Source organism: Perognathus longimembris, chromosome 6 (genome assembly GCF_023159225.1).
Source record: "Perognathus longimembris pacificus isolate PPM17 chromosome 6, ASM2315922v1, whole genome shotgun sequence".
Lineage (NCBI taxonomy): Eukaryota > Metazoa > Chordata > Mammalia > Rodentia > Heteromyidae > Perognathus > Perognathus longimembris.
In genome coordinates this window covers 37,185,289-37,205,012 of record NC_063166.1, presented here as the reverse complement: position 1 = coordinate 37,205,012, position 19,724 = coordinate 37,185,289, and the positions used below count along the sequence as shown (strand labels likewise).

Below are 19,724 nucleotides of genomic sequence, written 5' to 3'. Positions count from 1 at the left end.
CAACAAAAGCCAGAGAGAGTAGGATGCCATCTTCAAGGCACTGTACAAGTAACTGATATACCTACAGGGCTATACACAGCTGAAAATGAAATCAGATCTTCTCCGATAAACAGAAGCTGAGGGAATTCATCACCAGTAGATCTGCACGTCAGGAAACATTCAAAGTCCTTCAGTGGAAAGTAATAATAGTATTGGGATCTGGGTTTCTCGCATAAGAATGAGGCATACCAACATGCTAAATATGAGGATGATACAGAAGAGTATTTTTCCTAATTATTTTTATTTTTATTTTCCTTAAAGATGACTGTTGGGAGAAGCAACAAACCACACATCTAGAACATCTGGCATGGGCCTGGCTTCAGGGTGTAGCTTGTCTGTCTTCTGACAAGGGCCAGTTGCAGTAGCTAATCACAGAGGTGAATGAGAAACAGGAAGGATGAGGTGACTGGGAGGAACTGTTGGCTTTCCACCAGAGGTAGGTAGGGTGCCTTGTTTGCTGCCTTCTACAATGCTTGTGCCTTGCTCAAAAGTTGTGTGCTGCATCACAAATCTGCATGTGTGACGTCACCTGGGCCCACGCCACTGCCCATCAGGGACTTGACTGTGTTGGTATGTTCTCCCCCTGACAGGCTTCTTCTTCCAAAAGTACTGTGCTTGTCAGCTGGGTGCTGGTAGCTCACGGCTGTAATTCTAGCTACTCATGAGGCTGAAATATGAAAATCAGAGCCACAGCTCTACTTCTAGTTTTCTTGTGATTAATTAGAAATAAGTGTCTCATGGACTTTTCTACCCAGACTGGGTTTGAACTATGATCCTCAGATCTCAGCCTAGGAGTAGCTAGGATTATAGGCATGAGCCACTGACATCCAGCTTAGAACTTCATTTTTTTTTAACTCCCTAATGAGAATTCTCTGATCTTGAGTTTCAAAAGCAAACCTGAGGAAACAGCAGCTTTGGGATCAGAAAGTTACCATTCACAGCCAAGAAGTTAATCTGAGTAAATTCCAGGTGAGTGGAGGCAGGCCACAGCCCTGGGAAGCACCATTTTAGGAGATAGTTGCACAGTGCTTTTTTTTCCCACTTTATTCATTGTCAACATTACAATTGGACATAGCAATATGCTTTGCCTCAAATCAGAGCTTTGCCTCTGACTTGGAGGAAAAGCTCAGTCTCTGACTGGTAGGAGCTTGCCATGAAATTAGCTGATCTTTTGTTCCAATCTTTTCATCCAGGGGATGTGGGAAAGGAGTCATTCTTTCCTTAGGGGTATCCCATGTCACCAGCCCCCTTCCAGCCTGTCTTCAGCTCCTCCAAAGTGCCATTTCCCAGGGTCACTTAATATTTTGAATGGGCAGAGGTCTCTGTAGATTACAGACCTAGTCGTTTTGTCATCCTCCAAAACTGGCTGATGATCAGAATCTGAAAACTGGATAACTGAGAAGCTTTGAGCTTCAGGGTAGCTCCTGGGATCTGGTTTTCTGAGAAGATATGAATATCAACAGTTAACCAGGTCTAGCTTGCTTATTAAGTGATGCTGGACACGTCCCATTGGTTTCCAAGAGAAGGGAATAATTTGCTGATATTACAAACTGGATGATAAGCAAGCATAGCAACCACAGTCATTTTCTCCAAGGTCCAGAACTGAGGCTCTGGAATTTAATTGGCCAGTCTTCAGAGGTGTCACCACACATGTGACCCAGGAAAAATTATTAAAGGTCGCCTTAGTTTTCTCATGTGGTAAATGAGAATCATCACTCAAAGGTGCAGAATTTTATTGTCAAAATCCTTGGACACAAATGTGTTTTAGGAATTAGAATTTCAGCTAGAAGCCAGTGGCTTATGCCACTCCTAACTATTTAGGAGGCTGAGACTTGGAGGACTGTAGTTCAAAACTAAACCAAGGGCTGAGAATGTGGCTTAGCAGTAGAGTGCTTGCCTAGCATGCAAGAAGCCCTGGGTTTGATTCCTCAGCACCACATAAACTGAAAGGCCAGAAGTGTCACTGTGGCTCAAGAGGTAGAGTGCCCTGAGCAAAAAGAAGCCAGGGACAGTGCTCAGTCCCTGAGTCCCAAGCCCCCGGGACTGGCAAAAAAAAAAAAAAAACTAGACTAAGCAGAAGACTCAACTAGGTGGGATCAATGAAAACTATAAACAGTATCTTCTATTTAGGTAGCATTTTTCTACCAGAAAAATTGCCTTTAAAACAAGTCTAGAATTTTAGAGTGGTGGAGAGGGTGGGATTGGGTGAGGAGCTTATGTAGTTGTACCTGCCTTGTGAAAGACTAAAGGTGCAAAGGAGTGTGTGTGTATGATAGAGAGAGAAAGAGTGGGGGGTGAAAGAGAGAGAGAGAGAGAGAGAGAGAGAGAGAGAGAGAGAGAGAGATACCAAAAGAGTACCTGACATATATTTATTACATTTTTGGCTATTCTCAAGCATTCCAAAAGTGACTAAAGTACAGACTACCTCAGCAATGCTTATTCATATGTTAAAATTACTGCTGGATAAGTGTAGTACTTTGGGCACTAGAAAGCTCTTCATTCAAGCTTTCAAAATTATGCATGGTTGTCCATCAGGAGAGAGAAGTTTAGAGGGGAAAAAAAATCCCAGAGGTCTGATCTAAAGAATAAGTAAGTTATTTTATGCCAAATAACACATTCTAGCCCAGCAAAATGTATGCTTCAATAATTTAGGTTAAATAAGATAAGGGTAAATCCTATCATAATAGCTAGGAAGTTCTAGAAGCAACCATGGGTTCTACCTATAATAGCACATGAGATTCCTTATATATCATATGAAAGATTGTGTGTGTGTGTGTCTATGTGTGTGTGTGAGAGAGAGAGAGAGAGAGCGAGAGCTCACAATCTAGAACTAGGGCTTGAATTTAGGGACTAGGAGTTGTCCCTCAGCTTTTTGGCTCAAGGAATGTACTGCATCATTTGAGCCACACCTTTACTTCTTCTCCCCTATTCGTTACTACAGTTCTGTGTCTCTAATGTTTTCTCCTTCAGCTTTTTAAAAACTTACTTTCAAAATCTCATCAGGAGTTTGCTCTTAAGACTCAATTTGAGGAGGAGAATTTTTGCTACATGTTGCTCATTTGTCCCATGCTTGGAAAATTTTTTTTTATACAATGAACATCAGTTCTTTTAGATGAGACCTCCCCTCCCTAAATCTCAGAACAATTTCTTCTGCCTTAATCGGATAGTGCAGTGGGTTACCCATTCAATCATTGGAAAATTGATCAGGCTGATGTATAAACCCAGTTTCTTTCCTGGTGCAGCAAACATTTCTCAAATAATAAAATCTGTTTCTGTGTATAGTTTGTCACAAGATTTATAGACCCATTTAGAAACCAAATGCTTTGTATATTGTGTCCCTGGAATAATTAAACATTAACAATGATAATAAATCCAGAAACAGCAAGAAAATAGGAGGATGTGACATTTCAGATCTACAATTCGTCCACTGAAGCGCACAGTTATTGGAAAATTTTAATGAGCTCCCAGTCTGGGGGAAAAATTTAACAACTGTATATATGCAATAGTCAGTTGAAGATACTTCAGAAAGCTCAGTCCAATTTTCTATGTAGAACCCAAACAAGTTTCCAACAAACAAAGCCTCTTTTCTTTTATTACACAATGGTACTCAACAAATAGGTTTATTATTTGTCGACTCACACTGGAAAGTGAACTCTATAAAAATAAGGATTTTGTTTTGCTGTGTTCTGAGCTGGGGCTGGTGTGGGAGAGATGCTTGATGAATACATGCTGAATAAATTATTGAATGAATCTATTGAATGATAAAGAGATAGTGTTTCCCTGATAGAATAGAAAACAAGTGGCTGTGTTTTGTACATTTCTATCAGATGTCTACATATTCTATGTGATATCAAGAACTGTACCTTGCGTAGGAGAGTCCTCCAGAAATCTGAAAGCCATAGAAAAGACCACCAAAAAGCTCAGTAGTACTAGGCATGGTGGCTCAAGCCTGTAATCCTAGTTACTTCAGTGTCACAGATTGAGGTATGGAAGTTCAAGGCCAGCCCAGGAATAAATTCTTGAGTCTCCATAGTACTTAACTGCTAGGTACGATAGTATGTGCCTGTCATCTTAGCGATGTGGGAAACACAAAAGCAGGATGAACTATATCACGTGGCTGCCCAGCAACACAAGATGCACAAGTCAGAGGATCAGAACCCAGGCCAACCCAAGCATAAAGTGAGACCATACCTGGAAAATAACCAACACAAAGGAGGTTGGAGGTGTCCCTCAAGTGAAAGTGAGCCTGCCTAGCAAGTGGGAAGCTCTGAGTAGAAGAAAAGAGGATGCCGGGAAGGAGGAGGAGCAAAAAATCAGTATTCAACTAGGAGGAGGCTGTTAAAGATTCTCACATAGAAGCTGGAAACTGGCAACTGACACCTATAATCCTAGCTTCTTAAGAGGCTGAGATCTAAGGATCATGGTTCAAAGAGAGCCAGGAAAGAAAAACCCATGAGACCCTTATCTCCAATTAACCACCAAAAAACTGAAAGTGGAGCTGTGTCTCAAGAGTGCCAGCATTGAGTGGAAAACTAAGGGACAGTGCCTGGGCTTTGAGTTTAAGCCATGATATCAGCACAAGAAAAAGGAGAAGGCGGGGCGGTGGGGGGGGGGGGCCGGAATCCTTAAACAGGAAGTAGCTTGACTTCCTCACTTGTACACAATGGTGGGAGGAGGGAAGATTTTCAGTTTTCACTCAATTGAAAGGTGAAAGCCAACGAGATCAAGTCTGATTCCTCTGGCTAGATAGTGACAGTCCACAGGAAAAAGGAGCAAAGAAGCAGTTTCATTTTAATTATACTGTATGATCTTTAGTTGTACAGAGAGGCTACCATTCAGCAAATCAGCTTACAAGTGCAATGCATCTTGATTGATGTGACCCCTCTCATTGTTCTCCCCCATCTCTACCAACTCAATTCCTCCCCCTAGTTTGATAGGATATGCACTGAATATTATGACTGTATTCTCCCTCCCTTCCTCTCTTCATTCTTCTAACCTGCTCTCCTTGACCCTACCTACCAACCTTTCAAGTACCAGCCTCCTCCTCATTTCATTGGATTGTGAGTTTATTTTTCTAACGAATTACATCATTTGAATTCTTTGCTGTAAATACCTCGGTGAATAGTTTTTGAGCAGTGCCATACAACCCCCTATGTGTTTATTGTACATTTATAAATAAGTTCTACTTTCCACATGCATCCTGTCTCTCTGGGCCTGACTTATTTCACTTAACATAAATTTTTCAGGTCCATCCATTTCTTTGCAAATGATATAATATCATTCTTCCTAGTGGATGAATAAAAGTACATTATGTATATATACCTCACTTTCTTGATCAATTTGTCAATTGAAAGGAATGCAAGCTATTTCCCTACCTTGGCTATCATAAATAGTACAGCAATGAACATGGCTGGACATGTAGCTTTACTGTATCCTATTGTAACAAATCCTTTTGAACAAATGCCCTGGAGTGAAATTGCTAGATCATAAAGTAGTTCTATGTTTGGTTTTTTGAGGAATCTCCAAACTGCTTTCCAAAGTGGATGAACAAGTTTTCATTACCACCAACAGTGCATTAGGGTTCTTCCACACACACACATCCCACATCCATGCTAGCGTCTGTTATTGTTTGTATTCCTGATTATGTACAGTGTAACTAGAGTGAGGTATAATCTCAGTGGCTTTTTTATTTAAATTTCCTTTAGGGTCAGAGATGTTGATCATTTCTTTGTGTGTCTACTGACCATTTTTACTCTTCTTCTGAGAAGTCTCTATTTAGCTAGTTTGCCGAATTATTAATTGAGTTGTTGATTCTCTGAGGGTTTGGTTTCTGAGCTCTTTGTAGATTCTGGAAATTAGTCCATAAATTCTTCAGCTGCTTTCACAATAGCATTAGCAGATTCACAATTCACTGTGTAAAAGTTCTCCATCTGTTTAAATCACTCAAAGTTAGTAGTCAATTCAAGATTAAAGTTGGAGCCAGCTTTTATTTCAACATTAAATACAAAGTTCTTGCATCTACTGTGGTCATCATGGTATCTGGTTTTCAGTCCAGGTCACTGGAAATGTCTGCATTTCTGATATGGGATCTTCATAAATCCATCACCTTGTTGCTTTCAGTGGAGCAGGCTCTTCCACATTGTTGCCACTTAGCTTTTATTCTTCAAGGCGGAGTGGGGTGATTCTGAATGTAAGCAACGACAACCATTGACTTTTCATCGTTGTAGTCATTTGTCACTTTGGATTTGGTTCTTGGTCAGATGCCTGATGTGGTCCCTTATAAACCACAGATTTTGTGTGCAAAAAATCCTTTTTTCTATCTATGTATCTATCTAGCTATCTATTTTTGGTGCAGGACCTGGCTTTTCTGCTCATGGCTAGTGCCCTACCACTTGAGCCACAGCTTTTTGGTAATTTGTTGGAGATAAGAGTCTCCTGGGGGCTGGAAATATGGCCTAGTGGTAAAGTGCTCACCTTGTATATATGAAGCCCTGGGTTCGATTCCTCAGCACCACATATATAGAAGAAAGCCGGAAGTGGCACTGTGGCTCAAGAGGTAGAGTGCTAGCCTTGAGCAAAAAGAAGCCAGGGACAGTGCTCAGGCCCTGAGTCCATGCCCCAGGACTGGCAACAAAAACAAAAACAAAACAAAACAACAAAGAGTCACCTGGACTTTCCTGCCTGGTCTAGCTTTGAACTATGATACTCACATCCCAGGCTCCTGAGTTGGTAGGATTACAGGCATGAGCCACTTGTGCCTGGTGCAAAATCTATTTTTGATGAATAAAATGACATGAGATTAAACTAAACATAAGAGAAAAGGGTACAGTGGGAAATGCTGACCACTGCCATAATGTGGTCCATTGTTGACCAAAACATTGTTATGCAATGCACACGTATAATAACTATCTGAGAGGAATTCGAAGAGGATAGTCACAGCCAAATACCAATAATGATGAAATCACATTTAATATTGAAGACAAAAAATGCTAGATGGAGTTGGGTGTTACAGATAGGAGCTTCTGACTGTCATGTATCTGCACAAGAAATAGAGAGAAAATCGTCCTGAATGTCCTAGGGAAGTGCAGTGCCCAACCCTTGATTGGGTTGGGTATTCCCAAGGGGGATATATTGGCCCACCCTCACTTCAATTGCACGCTACATTGATGAAGATAAGAATGTTTTGTCTTTCCATGAGCACACGCGTGTGCACACACACACACACACTAAATGAGACCACTAGGGTTGTCTGTCACACAGCATGTTGTAAGAACCTTTGGCTCCTTCCTGCAGACAGGATGCCTCACCTTACGTTCCAGCAGCCCTTCCCCATCACCTGCCCTCCATTTCCCTCTCCCTCTCTGCATCATCTTGCTTCCTCATGTGAATCAGCTTCATACTCACATCCAAGCATAATTGAACTCCTAATCTCAGACTCTTTCCTCTTCCATTGTCACCGTCTCCTCCTCCTCTTCCTTTTCCTCCTTCTGTTCCTCCTTCTGGAAGAATGTAAATCAGACCAAATTCTATAACCTAAAGCAGAGGTTCTCCAAGTATGACATTAGCATCACCTGGGAATATTCTAGAAACACAGGTTCTCAAAACCTGCCCAGATTTACTGAACTGACACTCTAGGGTTGAGGAGCCCAGGACCTGTGTGTCAGCAGCCCTGGTGGAAGCTGAAGCCATTGTCTCTGCTGGTCACACTTGAGAACCCCTGTGGAAACCGAGCATCACTGAACCCATGACCCAGTGCATAGCTAAAACAATAAACCCAGGCTTTCCTTTCCCAGCATGACTACTCCTTGATATTTCCCAAGACATCCAAATTATCGCCCAATCAATTCAACAAATTTTTCTTCATAGGTAATTAAATTCCACCTCCTTCAAAAAAATGTTTTGAGATTACTTTATTTCTTCTTTAGCCAGTAGCAGAAATAGTCAATTTACTAAGTGCCCTTGAAGAAATGCCTGTTCTCCTGGAGAAATAGTCTTTGTGCTGCTCCTGAATTCTTCTGGCCTTGTCCCTAAGTCTGGTTCTCTTGCACTAACATAGAACTGGGGTGAGGTGGGTGTTGGGTTGAGAAAGAAACCTTGGTTGTCCTAAATTGGGACAGAGAAACAGAACAGAATTTTGGCTCCAAGAGGAAATAGGATGTAACATTAATCCTCCCATTGGCAACCCAGCAATTAAGCTAGCCTTAAAAGAGTGCTAATGGCTCAATCAAACCTGTAATCCTGCCTACTCAAAAGGCTGAAAGCTGAGCACTGAAATTTGAAGCTTGCCTGGGGCAGAAAAGTCCAAGAGACTTGTATTCCTAATTAACCACCAAAAAGCCAGCAATGGAGGCCTGGCTCAAGTAGTAGAACACCAAATAAGCTAGGTGCCAGTGGCTTATGCCTGTAATCCTAACTACTTAGGAGGGTGAAATCTGAGCATCAAAGTTTGAAGCCAGGCTGGGCAGGAAAGTCTGGAGACTCTTATCTCCAATTAACCACCAAAAAGCCAAAAGTGGAGCTGTGGCTCAAGTGGTAGAGAGCTAGCACTGAGCAAAAAAAAACAAAAATAGAAGAAGAAAGAGAGAAAGAAAAAAGAGAGAGGGAGGGAGGAAGGAAGAAGAGAAAAGGAAGGAAGGAGGAAGGAAGGGAAGGAGGGAGGAGGAAGGAAGAAAGGAAGGAAGGAAGGAAGGAAGGAAGGAAGGAAGGAAGGAAGGAAGGAAGGAAATAAGGAAAGAAGGAAGGAAGGAACGCAGGCACGTGAGAAGACAAGACCCCAAGTTTAAGCCCCAGTCCTGGCACACAATTTTTTTGAGGGAGGCCTTGCCTTTCCTTCCCTTCCCTTCCCATACTACCAGCTCCTCACAAGGAGCCAAAGCCAACAAGAAGGCTTACTCCTTGGGTCCATACCCACTCCCAGATTCAGAGACTACATCCCCTCTTCTTAAAAGTGAGATCCTGCTCCACAGCTGGGCAGTTTATTACCAAAATCCAGTGGTGGAGCAGAAGCCAGAGGAGAGTCAAATCTCTACATGTCGAAGTCTCATTCCACAGTCATTGAAACACAGACCACCACCAGCCAAACACCACCTACCAAACACCACCTGCCGAACACCCATGGTATCCTTGCCAACAGACCAAGTCAGCACTTGGCAGAGACATGGGTGGAAAACACATGGTGGCTTGTGGTTCATCCTTCCTGAGTATGCAGTCTCTACCTCCTCGCCCAGGAATGGTGGAGAGTGCTCCAACAAGGGCAGCTCTGGGGTGCCTGAGGCAGGAGTTGATGCATCATGGGGCCCTCTCCCTGGGAGAGCAGAGCGTCAACATTCAACCTGTCCCAGACCCAGACAGCCTTCACCCTGATGCTTCAGACACCAACAGTCCCACAGACCAGCATTCAAATGTCTCTGTTCACTGCCTTTTGCCTGTTATGGTGCAGTCCCCAATTTGAGAAGTGAAACTGGCCCTCCCCTTCATCAGTGGGGAGAAGAAACCCTGTTGTTTATCTGCTGGTCACAAGCAGGCCCTTGCCATGATCAGAGTTACCATGTCCACCTTGCTCCTCTGGACTCTGATTGCCTGCAGCAGGGGTGGCCATGGTGGGGGTGAAGATTGGCCCATCCACAGGGCCTGCAGCAGCGACGGCTTGGAGATTTTCTACCAGAGTTGCGGTAAGGTCTTTCTCAATGTCACCTTTGTTTATGGGGAAATTAAGGCCCAAAGCTATGGGCTACCTAAGTGCTATATTGGTATGAGGGAAGGGAATGGGAACCAACAGTCCAACTTTCTACCTGCAGAGAACTTTGAGGACATTTTGAGTCCTCAGGAGAGGAAGGAGGGGAATGAGGGAGAACAACAGAGAGGGTAAGAAAGCGAAAGTAAAAGTCTAAGCCCATTCAGGTGGCTCAGGCCTGTAATCACAACTACTCAGGAGGCTGAGATCTGAGGATCACAGTTCAAAGCCAGCCAGGACAGGAAAGTCTGTGAGACTCTTATCTCCAGTAACCACTAGAAAATATAAAGCCGAGAGAACCAGAGGTGGTAGCTTGTGTCTGTAATCTGAGATACTTGGGAGACTGGGACCAGGAGGATCATGATTTGAAGCCCAGGAAGAAAAGTCCAAGAGACTCCAGGTCCATACAACTGTAATCCTAAAACAGATGGATTATAGACCAAGTGCATTCTTGCTGGGGAATTAAGACCTTATCTCAAAAGTAACCAGTGATAAAAGGGGGAGGGAGGGAGGGTAAAGTGTCAGTTTAGCAAGCAGAAGGCACTGAGTTCAAACCCAAGCACATCCTAAAACAATGATCAAAGATTATTCCAATCATAAAAATTAGGGAAAGGTATCTGCAGGAAACTTTTCACTCATGCTGTGCCCCCGAACTAGCATTGCAGTGTATTTAGCTAGCTTATCAAATGAGAGTCACTGAGCCCAAGGGTTCCTGTGCTCTGCTGCCACTCCTGTTCTGTGACAGCCATGAGCTCCCATTCACTGCAGGTACCTGTGCCCAGGACTTTCTCTAGTGTGAAAATAGCAAAAGTGAGGGCTGTGGCTTGACTGTGTCCCCCTCAAAAGCAGGAGTTGGAAACTTGATCACCAGGACGTTCAAGTTGGGAGGTAGGATATAATGAAAGGTGTGAAGTTGTAAGGGTTCCACCTGCATGAGTGGGTTGGTGCCAATATCTATTATGACACGGCACAAAGGCCTTCATCACACATCAGCTCCTAAATCTCAGACTTCTTACTCTTCCAGAATGTTGAGCCAATAGTTTCTGTTCTTTATAACATATCAGTCTGTGGTATTTTGTGATAGCACAGAATGGACCAATATAGTAAGTGAGAGATGTGGTGGTTTCTCTAATGTATCAAAGCAACCTGTCTGTGCAGAAATTTCAATCTAATGAGTAGAACATCTGATGCAACCTATGGGTACATCTTAATCTTCTAAGACTGCTGAAAAATTTGCAACATACTTAGTGACTGAAACAATAGAACTTCATCTTCTCCCACACACAGTGGCTAAAGTATGAGATGGCCTGATCATCAGGACTAGTTTCTCCTGGAGCCTTTCTCCTTGGCTAGCAGATGGCGTCTCCTCCCTGTGTTTTCTGTGTGTCTGTCTATGTGTGCATGTGTCTGTGTGTGTCTCTTCCTTGATCTCCTCTTCTTCCAAGGTCACCAAACACATTGGATTAGGATCATCTAATGACTGCGTTTAAACTTAATCATGGGTGAGAATATAGCTCAGAGTACTTGTCAACCACATGTGAGACCTTCCTTCAATCACCAGCACAAAAGAAACGTAGTTAGGTTTCAGTGTGATGATGCATGCAGGTTATCCCTGTGCTCTGGAGGCTGAGGTGGGAGGATAGCAAGTTTAGAGCAAGTCTGTTCCACTTAGCAGTTTGAAGACAGCCTGGCTAGAGTGAGACTGTCTCAATACATCAGTAACTAAATTACATTTTTGAAATGAGCCTAATCACCTCTTTAAAGCCCTGGTCTCCAAATGCAGCTAGTCTGAAGTATTTACAATTACAACTTTAACTTATGAATGGGGGGAAGGGGACACAATACAAAAAAGTTCCTGAGTAGGGAGAAAACAGCTCAGCACTGGAATCACACCTGAATGGAAGTGAGAACTGGCTCCTGGAAATGTGCAGCATTGCAAACATCTGCCAATCTGGAGGGAGACAGAGCAGGTGCCATTTGGGCTAAAGGAGGTGGTAAGGAGGGAAGATCAAGGTTGACCCCATTCTATACTAGGGATGCAGCTCTTATGCAAACAGCTGGTCCTGATTTCTGTAACCCTAGAAGCTGGCCCTGGGACATCTGGATAGTTGGGTTGCTGACCAGGACCATTTGATGGACTTGTTTTACTCCTTTCAAATGAAAGAACATGAGTAAGCAAGAATGAGTGGCTGGATGGAGAAAGTGCTGATGTCATCACTCTTGCTTTTCCCCAGTGGTACTGCTGTGTGGGATGATAGGGAAACCTGGGTAGCAGGGCATAACCAAGATTATCTTTCCAGTTCATCTCATGTAAAAAGTGTTCAAGGTCAACTGACCTCAGACTCCAGCCCATCCCAGCATGTCCTTTCAACTCAACACCAGGGAAGGCAAGAAGATTGGGGACTTCCAAGAAAGAGCAGGGACTTGGAACATGCCCATCCAAGGATGCCACATCCTCTAGAGATAGGGCTTTTCCATGGGGTCCCTAAACCTCAGGGATAACCCAGGTTTAAAGGAGGAGACACGGCTGCCAGCAGCAGGAGTTGGCATGGTTCCTATTTTAATCATTTCTTTTCTTTTCCTTCCTTCCTTCCTTCTTCCCCTCCCTCCCTCTTTCCCTCCGTCTACCCCCCCCCCCTTTCTTTCCTTTCTTTCTGTGAGGGCCTGGCTCCTTGGGTGCTGTCCTTAAGCTTCTTTGCTCAAGGCTAGTGCTCTACCACTTGAGCCACAGCTCCATATCTGGCATTTTGGTGCTTAACTAGAGATAAGAGTCTCATGGACTTTGCTGTCTGAGCTAGTTTGGAAGCATGCTCCTCAAGTCTCTGCCTCCTCAGTAGCCAGGATTACAGGTATGAGCCATGGTCACCCAGTTATTTTAATCATTCTTTAAGCTTCAACTCCAGCTTGATGATTCCCTCCTGGACAAATTCAGACACCAACCTCATCTTTTTCTGACCTCTGTTATCTCCTGGTTCAGGACATTTGCCTCTGTGACAGCCACATGAAATATTAGCTAACTTTTCTAATACAGAATGGGTGGTAAAATTATGTTGTTATGCCCAGATTTTGGGGTCCCCAAAGACCACCTAGGAGCCAAAAGCCGATGTTATCACACGAGAGTCTTTATTGCAAGCTCGAGCCTGGGCTCACGATCGTCACCGACACAGCAGGTCCGAATCAAGAGCCCTGACCCTCCATTCAGCAGAGTTTTTAAAGGGTTTGGGGGAACATTCCATGAGTCACATCATCACACAGCAAATCATGTCACACCACAGGAAAGTTATAAAATAATTCTTAAGAATGATTGGCATAATCAATGGCAGGGACGGGCCTGGTGAAGGTGATTGGCTAGCTTATGGGGTTCTAAATGATTGGTTTAGACAAATGATCTGGGTTGGGTCACAAGGGTGTCACCTGGGTCATCCTTAGCTTGAGGGGACCCATTAACCATGTTTCAGGAACACAAAACACACTGGCCACACCTCAATACATTTCCTTTGTGCCATAATGGCTAAAGCATTCTAACTTTAACTGACCTCTGGTCAAATGAAGTCTCTCTGGCTACCTTCATTATTTTAGACTGCATTTTGTTCAGGCTCTTCACATTGACATGTTCTGCAGTTATTGCAGGAAGCTTCTGGGACCTGTCAGGCCCAAACTACACAATATAGAGGCGCACTGGCTGCTCAGGTTCTTCATTCCCCCCTTCTACTGGTGACTAAGGGGGCCAATCATGGTCCACTTCTGTCCATTTCAATGGCTTTCACGTCTAGGGGCTGGTATTGAGATAAGACATGGGCCAATAGTTAGGGCCAAAAGTAGTAGAACCAAAGGACCTGTCAACCCAGCTATCAGGAGAGGTGCCCACGAAGAACAGTGGCTGATACCAGTACTCTCCTTTTTGCTCTCTATTTCTACCAATTGCCAAGCTTTCCCTAATGATTCCTGATTGGCATAAAAACAGCACCCTTTTCCTAAGGCTACACATGAGGAGCAAATCAGGCTCCACCTACTTTGCAAGACCATCTCAGCGAGGGAATCAAGGAGTTACAGATATTTACATGAGATCTTTCTGGTTTACATTTAGATGACATCACACAAGTCCCTTAACCCTGCAGATGCAGGTACAGAGAAGGCAAGGCATTTTGTGCATGTTTATGGAATTAAACAGATCGTCAGCCTGGTGACTCTAGGCACCATGGCTGTGCTGTCTGGTGTTTTCTGTGTGGGCTGGATTGAACAGAGGAAAGGAGAGGAAGTGAGCATTGGCAAGGAAAACAGCATTATGAAGGCAAAGAATCAGGGTTACTGGCCTGGAGACTGGAGTCTGGGGCTGAGATTGGAGAATGGCAGTGGGGTCAAAGAGTGGTCTGGCTCTCTTTGGGAGTGAGGAGGGTGCCTTGTAGAAAGCAGATAGTCCATAGGAGCATGGATATTAGAGTGGAGGCCATGTGTGGATGCAAATAAGGTTTGTAGCCAGGAAGAATGGAACTTTAAGCATCATTCCTATACCTTAAGATCAGGGTGAGTCTTGAACGCACTTTGGTATCAGCCAGAAAGGCAAGCTGACCTACCAACTTCTGCAGGGTGGACTCTATCTCCTGAAAGTCACTGAGCTCTTGAGGGCTGAATGGCTGCACACACTTACCAGGTGAAGATGGCCTCCCACTTTAGCTACTGGGTTCCCAAGGAGGCAGTCCCACTGGGCCCTTCCCACTGATTACCTAGGGACTTCCTGCTGCTCTATCTAGCCCAGGGTGTAGAGCTCTCAGTGCACAGCAGGGGGCCTTCTGGGATCTCCTGTGTGCCCAGCTATGAAAGGCTTATCTGGCAGAAAAAGGCTGCTTCACTTTTTAGGATTTGTGCTTCAATTCTTTCTTCTCTTTTCTGTGTGTGTGGGGGGGGGGGGGGCAGGGAAGGAGACCATAGGTTAGAAACTGTTCTGAATAATCAGAAATACTTGAGGAAGAGGAAGGAACTCACCAGCAGTTTCTGAGCTAACAATATCAATCAGGAAGTGAGCAGATTTTTCTGAAAAAAGAAAAGGAAGCAGAAATCTTACCATGTTCAACTGTCAAGAAGGCTGTTAACAAGAGCCATTCCCTTCATCAAAGCACAAGATACATAAAAATAATTTGGGAACTTTCCTTTATTCAACTGTAAAGTCATTTTTAAAAAGCTCAGAGACATGCCACAAATGCCCACCAGTGTTTTTTCTTACATGTGGTTTCTAGTACACGAAGATGAAGGAGATTATGAAATGTACAGGACTAAAATCATGTATATAATATGTAATCAGCAATGGGGTCACAGGGACAGCAGATGGGTCAGGGCCAAATGTATGGACTCTGTGCCTCTTATTGGTCACACTTTTGATTGCTGCTACCAAATACCTAACAGAAGGCATTTAAGGGAGGAAAGATTTATGTGTATGTTTGCTGGTCCTGGGGCTGGAACTTGGTGCCTAAATACTTCCCTTAGCTTCCCTTATTCAAGGTTGGAACTCTACCACTTGAGCCACAGCTCTACTTCTGACTTTTTGTTGTTGTTGTTGGTTAATTGTGATAAGTGTCATGGACTTTCCTTCGCAGGCTGGCTTCAAATTTTGATCCTCAGATCTCAGCCTCCTGAGTAGCTAGGATTACAGGTGTGAGCCACCAGCAACCAGCTATGAGATTTATTGTGACTCATAGTTTCAGAAATTTTAGTCTGAAGTCCTGGGTTCAGTTGATTCTCGACCTATGATGAGATAAAACATTTGACAGAGAAACAGAAGGCAAGATGGTAACTAAAGGCAGACATTACACTGTTGGCTTTGGAGATAGAAGAAGAGGCCATGAACTAAGAAACACAGCTGTGCAATCAGCTCTCCTTAGGAGCTTCCAAGGAGGCTAGGCCCTGCCACACCCTCACCTGGGGAAACTGATTTTAGGTTTCAGATCCCAAGGGCTATGAGAGGGTTAGTATTGTGTTCTTTCAAGCCAGGGAGTGGAAACTTGGTACAGCAACAACAGAATGAAATGCTCGAGTTCGGATCCCCTGAAAGACCTCCAGAGACCAAGACCAATGCAAGCAGCAAAAAAGGGCGTTTATTTCCAGCTAGCTCAGTCCTCCGCGCACTCAGCAGGCTGATGATGCAAGAGGCCCTGAGCCTCGGGCTCCCAGCTGTTTTATACATTTTTGGGGGAAGGCAGGGACTTAGCATACATCATAGCATCTTTTAACAAATCAACACACACCGCGGGAAAATAAAAAAACAATCCTAAAGCATGTTTGGCGCATTTGGTGGTGGGAAGGAATCTGGAAAGGGTCATTGGTCAGATCAAGGGATGGACGCATTTAAAATTGATTGGTTAAGCCATAGGGGTGTAGCAAGGGGGGATGTGTGCACAGCTGCAGGGTTTTGATTAGATATTGGAAATTGCACTCACAATTGGATATTGGAAATCCCTCTCACAAATACTGGAAATCACACTCACGATTAGATACTGAAAATTCCACTCATAACTCACAGTTGGATATGGTCTTTACTGGGAAGCGAGGGGTGAGGGGAGTAGGACTTACAGTAAGGTCAGTCAGGTACAGAATGAGGTCTTAGTACAATATAGAGTTACTCTGGTACGTCTGGCTCTACAAGAAAAGACTTGAGACAGAAATAATATTGACTGAGTTGGAATGAAGTTTGCCAACTCCCCATCCTCAACCCTCATCTCATCTGTGTAGTATCCTGGCCACCCAGATGGGACTCAAACCCACAATCTGGTATACTGGCCACCCCAGTGGGACTCGAACACACAACAGTAGAGTCACCAGCACTCAGTCAATTGGGCTATGAGTCTTTATTTAGCTGTGCACAGCACCTGTTTGCCACCATTGGGATACTGAAGATCAGCACTGGGCTTCAGTAGGGCTGGGTTTTCAAAGGCAAAAAGCACACAGGTGGTGATGTACCACATGCAGGTGGTCAGGCAAGTTAGGCAACGCAAGCAAGCAGACATACAGAAGCAGAATTGGCAGTTAGTGATTAAAAATAGCAATTACAATTCCCGTAAATTCCAGTAAACAAGGCAATAAATCATTTAAGCAAGCAAAATAGTCTCTTTGTTCAATTCCTGGTTCTGGATGTAACTGGTATTTACTGCATACCTATTTAGCTCCTTAATTTACCTTAAGTGTCTCTATCTCTGGAATTTCATGCTGGTCGTTCTCCTTTCTTTTACAAAGGTTAAACAGCTTTTGGCTCCTGTTCTTAGGCTTAAATTTGCCCTTCCTCAGTCCCATTACCTTGTCTAAGCCTGCTGTTTCTAGGGACTTAAAAATGGGGTCTCCCCTATACCTTTCACTTGGTTTCCACAATCTGTAATGTGTCCTGACCTTTCCTACTCTTTTATTCCTCTTATCTTGGGTACCATGACATATTATCACAGATTTGGGTCACTTCCCGTAGTTCAAGAAGCTGAAAGTCTGAGATCAGGGTGTCAGCAGGGTTAGATTTGGTGTGGGCTTTATAGCTGTCTTTTCAGTATGTCCTCAAATGGTAGAGAATGAGATGTATAAGGCCTTTACTATAAGGGCACTAATCCCATTTATGTAGTCTCCACCCTCATGACCTCATCACCTCCTAAAAACATCATTTTGGAGGCTAGTATTTAGCATCTGCCTTCTATTTCTGTGTTAACTATTTCTCTGTCAGTCTTCTATATTGGCAGTTGTGATTAGAATAATTTCCTCATGCCATGATGCTTAATCATACATGAAAAGTTGCTTTGGCCATCTAAGGTAACAGTCACAGGTTCCCGGGAGCAGGATGTGGTGGCCTTTGGCAACCAGAACTCTGTCTTCCATAATGCTTTACCTACCTATCAGCTGTGAGAGGATTAAATTGGCAAGACTACAGGAAAAGTAGTTAGTAACTATTACATGTTCAATAAATCTTTGTGCTGATGACTTTGTACGGTATTTTACAGTCAATAGAGGTAGATTTAATTTGTCCTGAAGGCAAAGCAAATAAGGAAGTGACATTGTTACTAATGTTTAATGAGTTTTTAAGATTTTCAACTTCTGACCAGAATAAACAAAATAAAAGGAGGTTAGGCAGTGGTGGCTCAAACTGGTAATCATAGTTAATCAGGACTTTTGCGTATTTATCCAAAAAACTACAAACAAAATCAAAGTAAAGCCACCAGCACAACAATGTTCATTGCAGCGCAATTTGTCATAGCGAGAATCTGGAACCAACCCAGATGCCCCGCCGTAGACGAATGGATCAGGAAAATGTGGTACGTATACACAATGGAATTTTATGCCTCTATCAGAAAGAATGACATTGCCCCATTTGTAAGGAAATGGAAGGACTTGGAAAAAATTATACTAAGTGAAGTGAGCCAGACCCAAAGAAACATGGACTCTATGGTCTCCCTTATTGGGAATAATTAGCACAGGTTTAGGCAAGTCACAACAGAGGATCACAAGAGCCCAATAGCTATACCCTTATGATCCCATAATATGATGCTAAGTGAAATGAACTCCATTTTATGAAAATGATTGTTATATCAGAGTTGAAACTACTTTCAACATCCCATGTGTATCTGTAGTTTCTACTATTGATGATGTTCGTGTATCACCTTCTTGTGATTGTATCTACACTATCTCTGTAATCTTATCTGAGTGTATGGGAAACAGTGTGTACTGGTATTAGAATTAGGAAATTCAAAGGGAATACCAAAATTGAGAGACAAAGGGTAAAATACAAGAAACAACAACAAAAGCAATACTTGCAAAACTGTTTGGTGTAAGTGAACTGAACACCTCAGGGGGGGACAGGGGGAGGGGGGAGGGGGTATGAGGGACAAGGTAACAAACAGTACAAGAAATGTATCCAATGCCTAACGTGTGAAACTGTAACCTCTCTGTACATCAGTTTTATAATAAAAACTTAAAAAAAAAGAAGATAAAAAAAAAAAGATTTTCAACTTCTGACCAGAATAAACAAAATAAAAGGAGGTTAGGCAGTGGTGGCTCAAACTGGTAATCCTAGTTAATCAGGAGGCTGATTAGCTTCAGAATCACAGTCAACACCCATTCTCATGTCCTCAAAGGCAACTAGTCTTGCCCACATCTGCCTAAATAGGCTTCATGAGCTGCTAATGTTTGCTACAGGGCAGGCAATTTACCTGGTCTCCAAAAGTTCCTTAATTACTAAATCTACATTGAGTCACATTGCAGCCAAATAATGAATCCATCAGGGTAGTCAAGCAAGACAATTTAATCAGACACTCAGAATACAAAAAGGATGCTGGCAACATCTCCAGCAAAGCCTTGGGTAAACTGCAGATGACAGCTACAGAGCAAAAAGAGCAAGGAACATTGCTAGAATGTTTCACAAAAGAAAAAAGAAATTTAAGTTGCCCTGGGAGAAAAGGGATTGGGAAAAAAACTAAACCTACTTTCCTCAGAACCTAATAATTCTGAAGTAAATGCAGCATACAGAGACAACAACACCCCCACTGCCTGAAAAAAAAAATCACAACCATGTAGTCATTTAGCAGTACTTCCAAATATTGCACACAGAAAGCCATTTCTCTCAGAGTTTATTTTCCCAGATTAGCAGGGCTATAAAACTGTACAATTAAGGAAAAATAGACACACAACCAGAGAGACAGAAATGCAGTTGTAAAATTATAACTTTGGGCATGCAAAGTTGAACAGCGGGCTGCCCAAAGCAGGGCTGGCATTTTGGATCATTGGTAAAGACAGGAAAACAATAAAGAAATAAAGTGTCAACAAGGAGATGGAGATTAAAAAAAAAATGTTCGTAGAAAGCAAATGAGTCCTGGGATGGTAGGAAGTCATATAGGATGCCACTAGTTCCTCTGGGGATCCATTTGGTGTTAACCCCTTTGCAGACAAAACACAGAGGAGGCATGAAAGCAATTTGAAAGGAGATGCTAAA

At 43.1% G+C, this 19,724-nt stretch overlaps 1 protein-coding gene across 1 annotated transcript in view; it reads left to right on the top strand.

Moving 5' to 3' along the window:
* Positions 1–9,541: 9,541 nt before the first annotated feature.
* Ly86 (lymphocyte antigen 86) overlaps positions 9,542–19,724 on the top strand; it is a 70,312-nt gene continuing 60,129 nt past the window's right edge. The window contains exon 1 of the mRNA XM_048348562.1: positions 9,542–9,710. Coding sequence (XP_048204519.1) covers positions 9,572–9,710 — 139 coding nt within the window. The 5' untranslated portion in view covers positions 9,542–9,571. The remainder of the gene's footprint in view (positions 9,711–19,724) is intronic.